The 19,184-nt window shown below is 36.3% G+C and overlaps 1 protein-coding gene across 5 annotated transcripts in view; it reads left to right on the top strand.

Moving 5' to 3' along the window:
• Positions 1-19,184, top strand: part of COL12A1 (collagen type XII alpha 1 chain) — a 121,072-nt gene that overhangs the window by 38,883 nt on the left and 63,005 nt on the right. For 4 of the 5 annotated variants that reach the window (XM_059178470.1, XM_059178473.1, XM_059178471.1 and 1 more), the window contains 11 exons: positions 3,747-4,013; positions 4,562-4,754; positions 5,622-5,743; positions 7,519-7,668; positions 7,750-7,869; positions 7,969-8,133; positions 8,660-8,806; positions 10,533-10,672; positions 11,187-11,316; positions 17,654-17,796; positions 18,061-18,190. In XM_059178470.1, the coding sequence (XP_059034453.1) occupies positions 3,747-4,013; positions 4,562-4,754; positions 5,622-5,743; positions 7,519-7,668; positions 7,750-7,869; positions 7,969-8,133; positions 8,660-8,806; positions 10,533-10,672; positions 11,187-11,316; positions 17,654-17,796; positions 18,061-18,190 (1,707 nt within the window). The remainder of the gene's footprint in view (positions 1-3,746; positions 4,014-4,561; positions 4,755-5,621; positions 5,744-7,518; positions 7,669-7,749; positions 7,870-7,968; positions 8,134-8,659; positions 8,807-10,532; positions 10,673-11,186; positions 11,317-17,653; positions 17,797-18,060; positions 18,191-19,184) is intronic. The other variant, XM_059178474.1, reaches the window with a different exon arrangement.

The following is a 19,184-nucleotide window of genomic DNA, read 5'->3' as shown; positions in this document are numbered from 1 at the left end:
AAAGATTCTCCTCTATTGTGTCTTCTTCCAAAAAAACCAAGTCTTCAGATATATATTTGGGATTGAAAATCTCCACAAAGGATTTCTTTTAGCCAAATGCAAATATATTAGTATAAATCCTAATAAATAAATAAATTTTCATCTCTAAGAAGCTGAACCTCTAAGAAATTGTATTTCTTGGCTAATTGATTGATTTACCTTTAAAAGTAAGTGAAGAAAAAGGCATTTTTTAAAATTTGGAGTGGATTAGGCAGGAATGAAACTTCTTTTTTTTTTTTTTTTTTTTTGAGTTTTGTTTCTATGCGAAATGCTCAAACATCTAAGCAGATAAGAGAGAAGGTAAGAAACTTTCTTTGTGCTGCTACCATTTTGTTGTGCCTTATTTTGCTCTCTTCTTGGGAAAGATAGCAGTTTAGAAAGTGCTTGAGAAATCTGAGTCAGATGTGGTATTTCAGTGGCAGATGAATCCTAATAAGTGGGCAGAGTCACTAGGTCACACTCTTAGAGTTTCTTATAGACTTCCAGAGGGTCATTTTGGGAATATTTTCAGGATTGCTTTTACCTAAAACTCAACAATATGGTACACAGACTGTTGATACAATGAAAACCATGGATTGTTGCTAGAAAGCCAGCAGATGAGAGCCTATCTATTGGACGTCCAGTTTATGGCCGCTGGTTTAGCTGAGGTGCAGTGGGTGTTGGAAAGCATCTCGTGAAAGTTTCTAAAACATGAAAAGAACTTACAGTGTGAATGCTGCACCATTTTATAGTATGTGGCATATGTCAAGGAGGTGAAAAATCTTGGTTTTTACTCATGGGATGCCAATGAGGCTTTCTGTCCCCCCTAAAATCCAAAGTTTTCCATTAAAACTAGGGTAAGATATTTTGTACCTTATGCTTGCATAGCTGCTAAGATTTTCTTTTGAACACTGATTGGAAGCAGTTTGCTTCTGAGGTGCTTGATGTAGGTTTTTTTGTGTGTGTGTGTGCTTCTTGTGCTTAGGGAGTTCATTGAGTTTCTTGGATCTGTGAGTTTATAGTTTTATACAATTTGAAACTATTTAGACTATTATTTTTCTCAAATACTTTATTTATTACACCCCTACTCTCTTTAGGTACTCCAATTATGCATGTGTTATTCTGTTTGAAATTACCAAACAGTAAACCACAGTTTGGTTTGTCAATCTTTTTTTTTTCTTGCATTTCATTTCAGATAGTTTCCATTACCATGCTAATAGTTTCAGTAATGTTTCTTTCTGCAGTTTTGAGTCTGCTGTCAATACCGTCCTATGTATCTTTCATTTCAGATATTGTACTTTCCATCTCTAGAAGTTTGGTTTGAGTTTTCTTTATATGCTCTATGGCTTTACTTAACATGTCTTCTGTTTCTTCTGCCATCATCAATGTCTGGAATATAGGTGTCACAGCTGTTTTCCTGTCCCTTGTGAATAATTATGTCCTATATGCCATTTCTGGTCCTGCTTCTATATATTTGATTTTTCTTCTTCTTATGTGTCGTCTTAGCTCCAACTGCCATAACAAAATAACAGAAACTGATGACTTAAAAAACAGAAATCTGTTTTCTCACATTTCTAGAGGCTGGAAGTCCAAGATGCAAGTTCTGGGAGAATTTGACTTCTGGTGAGAACTCCTCACTTGCCAATGGCCATCTTGTTATATCCTCGCATGGCCTTTCCTCCTCTCTGCATATGCGTGAGGGGTGGTGGTGGTAATAGCATGCTCTGGTGTCTCCTCCTCATTTTATAAGGATTTCAATTCCATCAGATTAGTATTATACTCTTACGACCTTATTTAATCCTCATTACCTCCTCGAGGTCCCATCACCAAAGACTATCACGTTAGAGGTTAAGACTTTAACAAATGAATTTTGAGAAGACACAATCATTCAGCCTATAACATAAGTCATATTTTTTCCTTCTTTGCGTGCCTGGTAATTTTTATTAGACGCCAGACTTTGTGAATTTTACTGTGCTGGGTGCCAGATATTTTTACACTCTTATAAATGTCCTTAAGTTTTGCTCTGGGATTTAGTCAGTTACTTGGAAGTAGTTTAATTTTTCTCAGACTTCCATTTAAGTTGTGTTAGAACTGAACCAGAGGATCTTTTAGTTTAGGGATAACTCTGCCTCATTACTGGGTCATTACTGGGGACCTGCATGAACTCTAGGAATTAATTGTTCCTTCTGCTCCTTTTGGGTGGTTCTTTCCCTAGTTTTGTATAGTTTCCTCATGCATATGCACTGATTAGTATTGGGCTGAAGACTACAGGAAGACCTCTTGCAGATTTTTGGAGCTCTTCCCTCTGTTACACCATCTCCTCTCCAATATCTGCTCTGCAATTCTAGATGCCTTGGACTCCCCTGACTCACAAAACTATCTCCTCAATTGAGTGAGATCATCAGGCTCCATCTGGTTTCTCTCTTTCTAAACTGGGGCTGGAAATTCCCTTTAAGCAATAAGCCAGAACAATTATAAATCTCACTGTCATATTTTTCTATCTCTCAGGAATCACTGTCCTATATTGTCCAATGTCCAATGTTTTAAAAATGTTGATATATATGTGCATATGTATACACATCTACACAAATACATACGTATGTTTATATTTAGTTTATTCAGATTTTTTAGTTTTCAAGTGGTCCTTCCCTTTTTTTTTTTTTTTTAGATTATTTATTTATTTATTTGACAGAGAGAAATCACAAGTAGATGGAGAGGCAGGCAGAGAGAGAGAGAGGGAAGCAGGCTCTCTGCTGAGCAGAGAGCCCGATGCGGGACTCGATCCCAGGACTCTGAGATCATGACCTGAGCCGAAGGCAGCGGCTTAACCCACTGAGCCACCCAGGCGCCCCGGTCCTTCCCTTTTTGAACATGAAAATTTCTCATACGGTTAAGAAAGATTCTTTGCAGCATTTCCTTCAGTTTACTGTCTTTGTATAGAAAATGCTTATGACCTCTGAATGTTAAGATTAGATTACTGAACTGAGTGAAATGATCTTGTTTATAAACTCTAACTATGTAAAAAGAAAGAAATGTGTGTTGGCTATTTGTGGATATGGGATGATCTGTTTCTGATACAGTTATTGATAATTGTGAGATATTACTAAAAATTACTTAATAAATAATATATATTTATGAAACATTTTTTACATATAGCATTTCCTAAAACATTCAATGTGTACCAGTTTATCTTTAGAGCTCTTGAGATATTTTTATGTGTTAGAGTTTCCTACTCTTTTGTGTTCATAGTTTTATATGACAGTGGCTGTCAGAAAGAATAGTGTTAAAAATAGTCATTTATGGACTGTACCCTTTTCTGAAAAGACCCAAATGATATTTCTGACCCTAAATTCATGATTTTTAGTATTCCCCACAGTATGATAACCACAAGAATTATTTACAGCTGGAAATACAATAAAAATTTGAAGAGCTCATCTCCAGAAATGGATGTTTTCTTTACTAAAGTCCCTAGAATGCAAAAGGAAATCCGTGCAATAAGAACTTCCATTTTTTAGTTATTAACTAGGTAGGGAGAAAACATCTTACTGTGATCTCACTGAGATTAGGCTCACACGCCATCATGAATTTATGAGAGATCATACTGCTAAACAAGAACACAGTGTACATATTTGAGAAACCAGAGTTGTTTTTTTTTCCACATAAATGGGAAAGTAGACATATTTATCTTCTTTCATGGTATACATTGTCATCTTCCTTTTATTTCACAGTATCCCAAGATTCAAAAATCTTAAAAGTGGATGAAGAAACGGAAAACACAATGAGAGTTACCTGGAAACCAGCACCTGGGAAAGTCATCAACTACCGGGTTGTGTATCGCCCCCGTGGGGGTGGAAGACAAATGGTTGCCAAAGTGCCACCCACAGTTACCTCAACAGTGTTAAAACGACTTCAACCCCAGACTACATATGACATCACAGTTCTCCCAATGTATAAGACAGGAGAAGGAAAGCTTAGGCAAGGATCAGGCACAACAGGTATAAAATGATAATTTTTTGGGAGTGGGGAAGAGTGTTATATTTAAAGGAGGGTTTTCATACATCTATTCATTTGTAAATGTCTGAAATTAATTCTATAATAAATTAAATTATAATAATTAGATAGGATGCCTAAGTAGCATTCTATTTTTTTACCACCCACGTTCCTGGTAAAATGATTCTACATATTAATGTTCTAATGCTAATCTAATCTTCTCAGTTGTGAGAATTATTTATGTATTCACTTGGGTAGCACTTGGTTATCAGGATTTTTATTGAGTATTATATCCTGTGCTACTTGACTTAACCCATGTGATAAATATACAATTTGAAGTGTGGTGTATGTGATAATTCTCATGTATATCACTTAGATATTTCTAATTCAATTTCTTATTGCAGGGGGGGATAAAAAATCCAAAGCTTAGGCTTATGGATAATATTTTAAAATCCTTTTATCTTTGATTCACAGACCTGTACCCCTGGGGATAAAAATATATGTTTATAAAAAAATAAAATAAAATAAAAGTAAAATCCTTTTATCTTTACAGCTTCTCGATTTAAGTCACCCAGAAATCTCAAAACATCTGACCCAACCATGTCGAGCTTCCGAGTGACTTGGGAGCCTGCCCCTGGGGAAGTGAAGGGTTATAAGGTCACGTTTCACCCCACAGGGGATGACAGAAGACTGGGGGAGTTAGTGGTTGGACCATACGACAATACAGTTGTTCTGGAGGAACTTAGGTAGGAATGAACTATATTGTTTTTATAAAAAGATTTAATAATTTATGAAAATTAGTAGGCCTTCCACAGATAATCGCTTGGGTGTCTGTTTGCTAGTGGAGGGTTTAGAATCAACGGAAGTTGCTCTCTTGGACTTGCTGAAGTTGAGGTTAGGGTTCAGAGGCTAGCAGAAATTTTTGTAATGTTTTAATGATTTTTGTTATTAAGGGAGCAGGAATGGCATTTTTTCAATAACATCCTGCTTTTTAAAAATTAATGTCTATATTATACAATTTCACTTAAAGCAGCTTGTCCTTAGCCAGGTCCGTGGAAGTATGGGGGTTCTTGTGCCTTCTGGAAAGGTCCAGGTGACTCACGCTGTGATGCTGATTATGAGTCTCCTGCCAGGGTGGGCCATGGGAGAGAGAAGCAGGACTTTGTGCTTGGTGCCAGCTGGCCGGATTGGGGAAGGGTGGGCTGATTAAAGGTCTTGCTTCAGGCTGTGCAGTGGAAAACAAGGAAGTTTGAGTTTGAACAGCACCCTACATTCATTACAGTAGGAAGAATGGACTACTGTGCATTGCCTTTTGGAAAGTTTGTTTGTCTCAATCATTCACTCACCAATATTGAAATCTATATAAACCCTCACTATTTACTTTTGTCAGATTAGAGAAGATGAAATTTACGGAGTCCACTATGTGTCGAGGACTTGAGTTACCTTGCAACATGCAACATTTAAATTATTTTCTTAAAGCCCAGTGCTTAGAAGCAGTGTGTTAGAACCTGTTTTAAGTAAATGAATGTAAATCAAGATGAATGTCTTTAACAAAGCACATATGCTACCACTTGAGCCAGTATACATACAGACTATATATTTTAACATTTCAGGGCAGGTACCACCTATAAAGTAAATGTTTTTGGAATGTTTGATGGAGGAGAAAGTTCGCCACTTGTTGGACAAGAAATGACAACCCTTTCTGACACAACTGTAATGCCAATTTTATCTTCTGGTAAGAGATCGAATTATATTACCCTAGGAAATATTAATATTATGAAACTATTTCAAATGTGAACTATTAGGTTAATCACACGGTGAAAAGCAGCTATAAACATTTTATACTAAAATGCATTTAAATAATTTACATGCCTAAACACATATTTTCGAACATCCATCTAAGTATATCTTTGGGAATATTTTTTAAGGCCTGTCTTGTCAGCATTACCTTGGTTACACAGTACTGTATTATTTAAAGATGAGCTTTTGCAATGGATAGGTAATATAAATATACATTTTCTCTCTTTTGATGACTAAAACGCAGTTTTATTTTGTAAATGTAGTTGCAGAAATGATTTATTTGAGCTGAGCAAGCAGAGTTGTGTTCTTTGAGTAGGTGGATAACCATGACTTGGGAAGCAACATGGTAACATAAACCCTTCGGATTTTCCTGCTCCTACCACAATTATAGTTTTGATGTGCATGAACCTAGTTTTGAATGTTCTTAGAGGTGGAAGTAGTGGATAGGATTTACTTCCCAACATTTTCCAGCATTTAATAAAGAAAGAGTAGATCCAGGCAGGGTGGGGGAAGGCTTGCAAAGCTTTAGGTGTTTGGAGTAGTATCTGGGAGTCCTCAATCCTGGTGCAGTGTACTGTACGCAAAGGACACCTTTGTAGTGTGATGAGCACCATTTAATTTTTCTCAAAGAGTTTTTTTAAAAACAATATAAAGATGAGATGCTAAAATGGCAAGAAGTTGGAAAAGTCATAGCTGGGAATGTAAACTATCAGAAGAGAAGGTATTTAAAAAATATGATGTAGATAAAATATAAAAGTGTCAAATCCTGCTGTTTTGCATGAATGTTCTATTGTTTCTGTTATGATGATATTAACTGACTTATATTTTTATTTTGTAGCTTGTGCACTGAGGATATTGGGATTTTTCTCTCTTTCCAAAGCACCCTAGCTTTGTATCAGTGTTTGTGCTTTTGTCTCTACAGTTCTCAATTTGTATATTTGTTTGCATACTTCCTCTAATTTGTCTTCCTTCTTTCTTGTTTTTTTAAATGTGCGGACTTCACCACCTATATTTACTTGATTGTTATACATAGTCAATGATAAAGTTAAACAGCTAACAACTTAATAATATAATAGCTATCAGGTTTTAAAACAACATATCTTTATTTCAAAAAGGTCTAATTTTAAGAGTCAGGTGTCTAATCCTTCGTGATATATGAAATAATTACCCAGAAGCTTAATTATTTTAGAAGATGTTTTTAGCTCACTAAGACCCTTCTTAGCTCACACATTTTATCAGCTCATTTCATATTAGTCTGCTGATGACCAATACATCTTATGGAAAAATACAGCATGTAATCTTTAGATCACATTAAAATTTTATTTAAGTTATTGATGCCTTATAGTAAGATAGCCATACATTTTTATTCATTTATTTCAGCTCTTGGGTTTGTGAGCTCATTCATATTTACAATGATGGTTTAATTTAAGTCTCCAGGGTCTATGATAGTGGCCAGGAAATATGGTCAAAGATGAAGGAAAGATTTGCCATGGAAATTATCACTGGAGAATTGGGGGTTTTCTTGAATGTTATTTGAGGTTAATAAACCATATGGACGTATGTTGAAAGTCTTGACCTCCAAATCACAAAGCTAAGCTACAGAACTGAAGCAGCTAGGCAAGCATCCAGGGATGGCAGAGGCATGGTTAGGAAGTAACCCTGTGAAGAATTTGCTCCTGACCCTGTCCTGTATCATGATTACCACATTAGGGATGGAGTGTATTACCAGAGCAGAAGCAGACATTGTGTTGCTGGTGGATGGATCATGGAGCATTGGCCGGGCAAATTTTCGAACTGTGAGGAGTTTCATCTCTCGCATTGTGGAAGTCTTTGAGATTGGTCCCAAAAGAGTACAGATTGGTAGGTCTGGCAATACTGAAGACCTTTAGACATTTTCATCATGCTCTTTTATATACACTAATGCCAATGATGTTATTTTAGCCCTTGCTCAGTATAGTGGGGACCCCAGAACAGAGTGGCAGCTAAATGCTCACAGAGATAAGAAGAGCTTGTTGCAAGCTGTGGCAAACTTGCCATACAAAGGAGGCAATACTCTCACAGGTGAGTAAGGGTGATGTGGTATACTTTTAGCTCTTGCTTTTGGTCAGAACTTGTGGCTGAATAATGATGTGACTGGTGCTCTTTTAAAAATCCCACTAGGCATGGCTTTGAATTTCATTCGTCAACAGAGCTTCAGGACCCAAGCTGGCATGAGGCCTCGAGCTCGAAAAATTGGTGTTCTCATCACCGATGGAAAGTCACAGGATGATGTTGAGGCACCTTCAAAGAAACTCAAGGATGAAGGCGTAGAGCTGTTTGCTGTTGGTAAGCACTCAAAAGTCTAGCAGTGCCCCTGGGATTACAAAAGCTGAGGATATTTTTGTAGTTAAAAATTTTTTTGAAGCACAAAAAACAAACAAACATATTTTCCCTATCACAAAATTTATCAAAATGATATGCCAAGAAGTTAACTTATTTTCTTTTTTCCCCTTGAAATGGGACAGAACTACAATGGCTTCTTGGAAGACAGTAATGGATCAAGAGGACAAATGTACTAGTAATAGGATCCAGGAAAATTCCTGTTTGGTTTTCCGTGGCACCATGTTTATTTTTGATAGCCTTTATTTTACTTTCCAGAAAAAACACTCAAGAGACACTTTTTGGTGGGAAATTGGTGCTAGAAGCATTTAGAAGAATCTAATTCAGAATAGCTTTTAATTTATATTATTTTTTCCTTTGTTTCTATTTTGTAACTATAGATAATCATTATTGAGGAGAATCACATATATGTTCTACTTAACATTGAAAATTCAAATGCTTTTGAATTTGAATATGTCCTTTTTTCCCTAAGGTATTAAAAATGCTGATGAAGATGAATTAAAGATGATCGCGACAGATCCTGATGATACCCACGCATACAATGTGGCAGATTTTGAGTCACTCTCTAAGATTGTAGATGACCTCACTATTAACTTGTGTAACAGTGTCAAAGGTCCAGGTAAGATTATCCCAGGGTTTCTCACCCTTAGCACTGTTCATATTTGGGGTAGATAGTTATTTTTGGGATGGGGGAAGGGAGCCCTTTAGTGTATTGAGAGATGTTTAGCAGCATCCCTTGGCTCTGCCCACTGGATGTTGGTGGCATCCCCTGAGTTGTGACTAATAAAAATATCTTCAAATATTTCAAATGACTGCTGGGGAAAATAATGTCCTCAGTTAAGAATCATTAGTTTGTTTGTTTGTTTATTTATTCATTTATTTATTTATATTTTATTTATTTATTTGACAGACAGAGATCACAAGTAAACAGAGAGGCAGGCAGAGAGGGAGTGGGGGGAAGCAGTCTCCCTGCTGAACAGAGAGCTGGATGTGGGCCTCTATCCCAGGACCCTGAGATCATGACCTGAGCCGAAGGCAGAGGCTTAACCCACTGAGCCACCCAGGTGCCCTGAAAATCATTAGTTTAGTCCCTGATTTTTTCTCTGATTTGTTTCCGATGGCAGCAAACTAGAAATGGCTTGTAACTTATTTGAAGATAAATAATTTGGTAGAAATGGTTCGTATGCTTTGGGTATTGAGGATGCATTTATTTGCCTTTTTCTTTTTGAGTTTTTCTCTCCAAACATTTACAGATTTTCTTTTTGGATTTTGAACAACAGACTGACCTTTTCCCTGGAGAAATAAACCAGCCAAGAAGCCAGAATTTGTAGGCTTCTGGCTCTGGATTAGCTGAGAGAGCTGTAGTTTTATTTAGTTGGAGAGGACTTTGAGTGGAGATGAAAACATCTTTTATCTGTTTTCCTTTATTTTTTTTTTTATCAACTATGTAATAGTTGCATTCATTCTAGTTTCTCAGACAGTAAAATTGCTTGATAATTTTGTAGGCTTGATTATGACCCAACTATAATAAAGGTTAGAGTACTAAGAATGGAAATTCTTTCCCCAGCTTTACAAAGACAGTTAAAGAGTTTTTATGAGACTGATTGACATGCTAATGAAGTCATTGTGTTAAGTCTCTTTAAATTATTATTGGGGACATCTTTCTAATGGTCACAGTGAATTTAGTATTTCTATTTTCATTGATGTTAATTCTGGATATTGTTCTGTAGTCATTCTGTTGTTCATTGGTCATTTCACTTTACCCACAGAGAGCATAATCACAGGCAGTGGGATATTCCCAAACTTGAAAAGACTTGGTTGTTTTTCTTCTTTCTTGACTAAGAAAGTGGTTAACTTCTCTTACCACTGATCTAGGTCCTGTAGGGGAACTAAATAAACACAAATAAGAAACCAATTCCATTCTCACAGAGTATAACCTATAGTTAAGGAGGTAAGACATGATGAATTTAAATGTGGTGAACTTGGGTAGTACTAAAGGTGATAGAGACAAAAATATGTGTAAGATTAGAGGAAGGAGGACATATTCAAGGTTGATTCAGAGGTTTTTGAGTTAGGTGACTGGTAAACTGGTGGTTTCGTAAAGGAAGGGTGGGACCAGGTTTTAATGAAAGACAATGAGCCCAGCCTTGAATCTTCTGGGACTGAAGAATCCTTTGCTTACCCATTCAGAGAAGTCTTATGAGCAATGGGACTCTAGACTGATACACTGTATATGTGTGTACAAGTTTAAAATATGGGAAGTAGTGCTATTATAATCTAATTTCAAATTTCATCACCTTGCTATAATAATGAAATAAGCGTATGGATTTTGTTTCCACATGTAGGTGACTTGGAAGCACCTTCTAATCTGGTTATTTCTGAGCGAACCCATCGTTCTCTTAGAGTGAGCTGGACACCTCCTTCTGACAGTGTGGATAGGTATAAGGTGGAATACTACCCAGTTTCTGGAGGGAAACGTCAAGAAGTGAGTAGGCAACACCTACAACCCATTCCCTCCTGATAGCGAGATTGACTTCTTCACATGAGCGCTCAGAAAAATGTTGGGTGTGGAGCAAGAAAGATGTCAAGTGGGGCAGAACTGAGTCAGCAATGGTGCTTTCATTTGGGCTTAATTAAAGGGAAAGATCTTTGCTTAAATTCTTACAGTTTCTACGAATTGCAGAATACCAATATGGTTTTTAATAAAAGGATGCTTGATTAATTTTGAATTTATATTAGAGTTATGGAGTTGGAAGGAAACATTAAATATGATCTAGTTTACCCACTCATTTTACAAATAAGGAAACAAGAGCTGGGAGAATAAATTACATGAATTGTCTAAGATCTCATTGTAATCTGGTAATTTCCAAAAATGAAAAACAATGGCCTCATTGAAATATAATTTCTAAGTTCATTGCAGTTAACTACTTTTTAATTATAGTAGAAAAGAGGGAAGCAATTACAACACAGGTTATTATTATTTTATTTTTTTCCCCTAGTTTTATGTCAGCCGACTGGAAAGTAGCACAGTACTGAAAGATCTGAAGCCTGAAACTGAGTACGTTGTTAATGTGTATTCTGTAGTGGAAGATGAATATAGTGAACCGCTGAAGGGCACAGAAAAAACCTGTAAGTCTGATTGAAAAAAAAAAAATCTCCTCATTTTCTTTTTTAAGATAAACAGGAGGCATTCCATATGGGATTTTGGCAGCCCTCCAAATCATTCCTTTATTCAATATCCATCCAACAAATATTTACTGAGTGTGTTCTTGTCCAGGTACTCAATAAATACTCAATTGCTCTTACTGTTTGTTCTTGTCATCATGGGACCCCACTGGTGGAATGGGTAATCATAGCCATAGATAACTTGGAGGGATAACTTACCTTTCATAGAGTTATTCACGTCTTAAGAAAGATAACATGTGGGGAGTGGAACTCAGATTAGGAAGGGGAACTGTGCAGAGGTGACCTATTTCAGTTTTGCAGATGTTCAGTTTTTCCTCCTATCAATGAGATCACCCTTGTCTTCGGGACGTTGCCTCCTGGTCTTTGCTTGAGAGGCTCTAATGGCTTTGACTTTGAGTAGAGCTTTTGACAGAGATGTTCCTTGTTCCTGTACCTGGCAAGATTTCTGAGGCATGGTAGGGTTTTTGAAGCCACATAAAAATACTCTTTCCTTCTCCCATCTTCTTGGCTGGACTCCAGGGGAAGGGAGGCCTCTTATAAGACAAAGAATTGGGCATCACTCTCTCCAAGGCAAGGATTGGTTCTATTTAATCTTCAGTTCTGTTAAATCTTTATCTTCTCTCTCTCTCTCTTTACTATATAAGTTTTAGGTGTAGAACATTATAAGTCAACATCTGTATACACTATAAGGGATCCCCCCTCAAACGGTATTACCGTCCGTCACTCTACACTTGATCCTCTAGCCCTTTCACCCACCCTCTGACCCCAGTCCCCTCTGGCAACCACTGATTTGTTCTTTGTATCCATGAATTTGGTTTTGTTTCATTGTTTCTTTGGCTTTTATTTGTTTTTAGACTCTACATATGAGTGAATCAGATGCTATTTGTCTTTCTTCTGATTTCACTTAGCATCACCTCAAGGCCCACCACAAATAGCAAGATTTCGTTCTTTTTTATGGCTGAGAAGTACTCCATTATATACTCCATTACATACATTACAGCACTCCATTATAGATAGATATGGTCTCTTTATATGAGGTATATTTCCTCTATAGCCATTTTTTGAGTTTTATCACAAATGGATATTGAATTTTATTGAGTAATTTTTCTCCATCTATTGAGATGATCATGTGATTTTATCTTTAATTTTGTTAATATTATGTATCACATTGATTGATTTGTGAATTTGAGTCATTCTTGCACCCCTGGAATAAATCCCACTTGATCATAACATATGATGCTTTTAATGTACTGTTGAATTTTGTTTGCTTATATTTTGTTGAGGATTTTTACATCTATGTTTGTCAAGGATATTGACCTGTAATTTTCTTTTTTCTGTCATCCTTGTCTGGTTTTAGTATCAGGGTAATGTTGGCCTTGTAAAATGTGTTTGGAAGCATTCCCTTCCTCTTAATTTTTGGAAGAGTTTGAGAAGGATATGTATTAAATCTTATTGGCTGTTTGGAAGAGTTCACCAGTGAAGTTGTTTGGTTCTGAACTTTTGTTTATTTTGAGGTTTTTGATTACTGATTCAATCTTCTTCCTAGTAATCAGTCTACTTATGTTTTCTATTTCTTTCTAATTCAGTCATGGAAGACTATATTTCTAAGAATTTGCCCTTTTCTTCCAGGTTGTCTGGTTTGTTGACATATTATGGATTGTATTAGTGTCTTATAATCCTTTGTATTTCTGTGATATCATTAACTTTTCTTTCATTTCTGATTTTATTTATTTGAATCCTTTTACTTTTTTCTTTGTTAGTTACCTAAAGGTTTGTCAATTTTATCATTTCCAGCTCTTCATTTCACTAATCTTTCCTATTTTCATTTTACTCTCTATTTAATTTATTTCTGACTCTGATTTTACTATTTTCTTCATTCTACTAACTTGTAGGCTTCCTTCGTTTTTCTTTTTCTAGTTTCCTTAGCTGTAAAATTAGATTGTTTACTTGAGATTTTTTTTGTTTCTCAAGGTAGGCCTATTTCTGTCTAATAACTCTTTTTTGCATCTCATAAATTTTGGCATGTTATATTTCTTTCCAATTTCTTGAGGTATTTTTTGATTTCTCCTTTGATTTTTTTTTTTTTGATGACCTAATGGTTGTTCCATTGTATATTGTTTGATTTTAATGTTTTTGTATTTTTTCCAGTTTTGTTATTGTAATTGATTTCTAGTTTCCTACTTTTGTTGTCAGAGAAGATATTTGATGTGATTTTAGTCTTCTTGAATTTATTGAGACTTATCTTGTGGCCCAACATGTAATCTGTCTTGGAGAATGTTCCATGTGCACTTGAGAAGAAGGTGCATTCTGTGGCTTTTGGATGAAATATTCTGATTATATATCCATTATGTATATTTCTGTTATATCCATGTGATCTAATGTGTCAATTATGGTAAAAATGTCCTTATTGATGTTCTGTCTCATGATCTATTCATTGCTGTGAGATGTTAAAGTCCCCTATTATTGTTTTATTTTCAATTTCTCCCTCCCTTTAGTTTTTTTTTTATTTTTAAGATTTTTATTTATTGATTTGACAGGGAGAGAGATCATGAGAGAGGGAATACAAGCAGGGGGAGTGGGCAGAAGGAGAAACAGGCTTCCTGCTGAGCAGGGAGCCTGATGTGTGGCTTGATCCCAGAACCTTGGGATCATGACCTGAGCCGAAGGCAGCCACTTAAAGAATGAGTCACCCAGGAGCCCCCACCCCCTTTAGGTTTTCAAATATTTATTATATAGTTTTGTGCTCTTTTGTTGGGTGTTTATATATAAACACTTATTTATAAATGTTGTATCTTCTGGTTGGATTCATCCATTATCATAATGTGGTGCTCCTCTTTGTCTTTTAGGACAGTCTTTGTTTTTAAGTCTATTTTATCTGATTTGAGTATATGCCAGCTTTCTTTTCATTTCCATTTGCATAGAATAATTTATCTCCTTCCTTCACAGTCTGTATGTGTCCTTAGCTCTGAAGTCTTTTATAGGTACCACATAGACATTTCTTTTTTGTTTTTTAATCTAGTTAGCCACTCTTTGTCTTTTGATTGGTAAATTTAGTTCTTTTATATTTGAAGTAATTATCAATAGGTATATACTTATTTCCATTTGTTTTCGGGCTGTGTTTGAAGTTCTTCTTTGACCTTTTTTTCCCTCTCTTTCTCTCTTTCCTTGTGATTTGCTGGCTTTCTTTAATATTATGCTTAGATCCTTTCTTATTTTCTTTTATGTATTTAGTATAAGTTTTTCTTTGTGGTTACTGTGAGGTTCACTTATAGCATCTTATGTATATAACAGTCTCTTTTAAATTGATAACAACTTAAATTGGAAACCATTCCAAAGCTTTACATTTTTATTCCCCATATTTTATATTTTTGATGACACATTTTATGTCTTTTTATTTTATGATCCTTTAGATAACTATTGTAATTTTAATTGATTTTATTATGTTTTGATTTTCATACCTTTTGATCTTCATACTTGCCTTATTAGTGATTGATCTATTTTTACTATCTCTTTACCTTTTCCAGTGAGATTGTTACTTTCATGTATTTTCTTCTTATTAATGATTATCTTTTCTTTTCAGTGTAGAGAAATCCCTGTAACATTTCTTATAAGGTCAGTTTAGAGGTGATGAACTCCTTTAGCTTTTGCTTATCTGGAAAATTCTTCATCTCTCCTTAAATTCTGAATGATAATCTTGCTGGATAGAGAATTCTTGGTTGGAAAATTGTTCCTTTCAGCATTTTGAATATATCATGACCCTTACTTCCAGCCTGTAAAATTTCTGCTGAAAAAATCTCTGATAGTCTTATGGGGTTTCCCTTGTATGGAATAAATTGTTTTTCTTTTCTTTTTTTCTTTTTTTTTTTTTTAAGATTTTATTTATTTATTTGTCAGGCAGGCAGAGTGGCAAGCAGAAGCAGAGGGAGAAGCAGGTTCTCTGTGGAGCAAGGAGCCCAATGTGGAACCCGATCCCAGGATCCTGGGATCATGATCCAAGCCAAAGGCAGCCCTTAACTGACTGAGCCACCCAGACATCCCTAAATTGTTTTTCTTAGCTATTTTAAGATTCTCTCTTTATTCTCTTTATTCTTAACTTGTACCATTTTAATTATAATGTACTTTAGTGTGGTTCTCTTTGGATTTTTTTTTTTTTTTTTGGAGTTCTCTGGGCTTTCTGAACCCAAATGTCTGTTTTCTTCCCCAGATAAGGGAATTTTTCAGCTATTATTTCTTTGAATAATTTTTCTGGCCCTTTCTCTCTCTTCTCCTTCTAGGACCTCTATAATACAAATATTACACCATTTGATGTTGTCCTAAAGGTCCCTTTAGGTATCCTTACTTTTTAAAATTCTTTCTCAGTTTGTTGCTCTGTCCAGTTGAGATACATTGCTTTGTTTTCCAGCCCACTGATTTGGGCTTCTATTTCATCCATTCTGTTGTTGAATCCTCTAGTGTATTTTTCATTTCAATTACAAATTCTGTTTGGTATTTTCTTCTAGTTTCCATCTCTGTTGAAGTTCTTACTGTGTTCATCCATTCTTCTCCTGAGTTTGGTGAATATCTTTATGACTATTACTTTGAACTCTTTGTTGAGTAGGTTGTTATATTCATGTCATTAAAATTTTTTTCTGGGAATTTGTCCTGTTCTTTGGTTTGGAATATAGGCCTCTGTCTCCTCATTTAGCCTGACTCTCTGTGTATATTTATCAGGTAAAAATAATACCTCTCCTGGTCTGGAAGGAATGATCTCGTGTAGGAGATGATCCATGGGGTTCAGAGTACAGTCTCCCCTGGACTCCAGAGCCAGGCAACCATCTTGTGGGTGGGACATCTCTTGTGTGGACTATGTGGACCTGCTGGCTATGGTGGGGCCACAGCTTTGATGCAGGGTCGGTGGGGTATGGGGCACTCACCCAGCCTGGTTGTCGTGCAACTGCTACTGGGGCAGATGGAGCATGTAGCACGCATACTAGCAGACATGAGGGAGAACACCAAAAAGGGTGCTTCCAGCTCTATCACTAACAAGTTAGACTAGGATTGCAAAAATGACACCTGTGCTTCTGTTTGTAGAGAAGGCCAATGCAGGTTCCTGCCTCTCTGGCAACTGCTTTAAAATTAGTAAGTAGGTCTATCTCACTTATGATCTAGGCATTTTCCAAACTGTTGCTTTTATGCAGGCTCCCAGGGCAAGTGGGTCTGTGCTCGAGCTCTTTAAGAGCATGTTCTCTATTCCCTCTAGTTTCTTGGTTTTCCTGGACTTCATGTTCATTTTCAAAATGAGGCATTTTAGGGGCTTCTTTTTCAGGTGCTGGACTCAAAGATCAAGGTACTTGATGTGGGCACACTTCTTTTGCTTCTTGAGGGAGAGTTCCATATTTTGGGAATTCCTTCCCAACTGTGAGTCACCATGCTTGGGGTGGGGTCCTGGACAAGGCTGAGTTTCTACTTCTCCTACCTGCTTGATATGTCTCTTTTATCTTTGTTGTGGAGGCACTGTTTATCTAGTCTCAGGTCCTTTTCAGAGGATATGATTTCAAGTGTAGCTATAAATTTATTATATCATGGGAGGAAGTGATTTCAGAGTGTTCTTATGCTGCCATCTTGAACCCCTCCTCCATGTTTTCTGTCACTAGCCTTCATATTATACAATAGGAGGTGGGAAATAAAATATTTCATAATGGGCAGGATTAATCTGATAATTTCTGAAAACTTTAAACTCAGTCTTTGGACAATATATGTGAATCTATATTGGCATTAAATGAAGAGGAGACTGTAAATCTTTTACTGTGCCTCATGAACCTATCTTCAAAAAACTCATGAATCCCCTAAGTTCCAGTTATTAATTTATGACTCTCTCACTTAAATTAATTTTTTGTGAAAGCTGATGTAAAATACTGTGCTGGTTACTTATGTATGAAATTCCATGATTGAAGACTGAAAATAGTCAACTTAAAGATGTTCCAGAAAAAGAGACTGAAATCTCAGGAAATTGGTATCTATTTTGGCTTCTATATAGACTCATTGGAATGCCCGTTGAAATTTAAACTTTGTTCCTCCATGAAATAGTTGTAACTTGCAGTCCTGAGTATGAGATGGCAATGAACAATGAGATTGGGTTTTTCAGGAGAGAGGAAAGGATTCTATTCGCTCTCACTGACTTCTCATAGTAACTGATTCTCTATTTAGCATATATAAATATCACTTAGTAAGTAGGAAACAACAATTAATAATGAGTAGAATGACAGGCATTAGACTGATGTTTGCCTTTACATTCCAACAGTACCAGTCCCTGTGGTCAGCATGAATATTTATGATGTTGGCCCTACCACCATGCATGTGCAATGGCAGCCAGTGGGAGGGGCTACTGGCTACACCTTGTCATATGAACCCATCAACGCCACAGAACCAAGAAAACCCAAAGAGGTGGGAGACATTTGTTTCTTTTTCATTGAGTTGCTTATAAATCATTTATAACATTATGTGCAAAAAAAAAAATAGAAAAATAGATGGGTCCTGTGACACATTTTTAAAAATATTAGCATGAAGAAGGAAATTCATTTCAGAGAGATGAAAAAGAAAAGTTATGTTATCATTTAGTAGTTACAAGTAGGCTGTAATTGCATATCCCTGGTAAGTGGAAAGGTTTGATTTGAATGTCTTATTTCCCTTTGGCATGTCCATATGCAGATGCGTGTGGGGCCAACAGTGAATGATGTGCAACTCACTGATCTTTTTCCCAACACCGAGTATGCAGTCACAGTCCAGGCTGCCTTGCATGACCTCGCCAGTGAACCTGTCACTGCTCGGGAAGTCACGTGTAAGATATTGCCAGTGTTCTTCTTTCCTTTCTGTTGTAAACATAATGTTCATTAGGATTTTTCTTTTACCCAATAATGTTATCAATAATTTGATAATTTATGCATAAGTCACAAGGTTATTCCTTATGGCAATCAAATTTGAGAATTTAAATTAACTCTAGCCTTACGGCAGCATCTTAAATTGATTCTAGGATGTACTTTTTTTTCCACATTGAACATAGCTGATACTGAGATGTTTCTTACAATTGATGGTATACTTTTGGCCAAGTGTCAGGGCATGGAGCATAAAAAGTTGGTGTTGTATATCCATGAAGTAAGGTACATAGCCCTGGTGAGAAGGGAATGTTGGGTGAGTGTAATTTTGGAGGAAGATATTAGACTTAATATTAAGATGTTCCAAGTTCTTGGTGAAGTAGGTACTTTATGGCACTTATAGAAAAGTTTGTTTCAATTAAGTGAGTTAGTCAGCTTACTCAATCCAAAAACATTGGTCATATACTTCAGTCACTATGCTAGATATTGGGAATGTACCACGAGGTAATACCAGGCAACATAGAGCGCATGAACTCCTTTGGGGTTTGCACTTTTCTTGTGTGCGTTGATCAATTCCTTTTGCGTTTTTGGCTTGATTCACTGGCAGTTAGGTGTTTTCTTCTTGAAAAGTGGCAAGAATTGCACCTAGAACCCTTGCCTTTCCTGGCTGGAGGTTTTGTTTTATGCTTATTGAGGTCATGATGAGATAGATGACATGGCTTAAATTTTAGACTCAGGCCACATTTTTAAGACAATTAAGAAGACAGAAGAAATCTTCAAGGGAGAAAAGGGGACTGAGAATAATCATAAGGCAGAAAAGATAAAGAGCCCCTGAAGGGCGGGACAGTATAAATTCATTGACAACAAATAATCATTTTTTATTTATTAAACCCTGTCTGGAATTGGTGGCTTTGTAGAAATGAGGTAGTGGTAGATGGAAAGGTGGGAAGCCAGCTAGGG

The sequence above is a fragment of the Mustela lutreola genome, chromosome 6, assembly GCF_030435805.1.
Source record: "Mustela lutreola isolate mMusLut2 chromosome 6, mMusLut2.pri, whole genome shotgun sequence".
NCBI lineage: Eukaryota > Metazoa > Chordata > Mammalia > Carnivora > Mustelidae > Mustela > Mustela lutreola.
The sequence above is the reverse complement of the archived record's forward strand: the minus strand, read 5'-3'. Positions and strand labels throughout refer to the sequence as shown.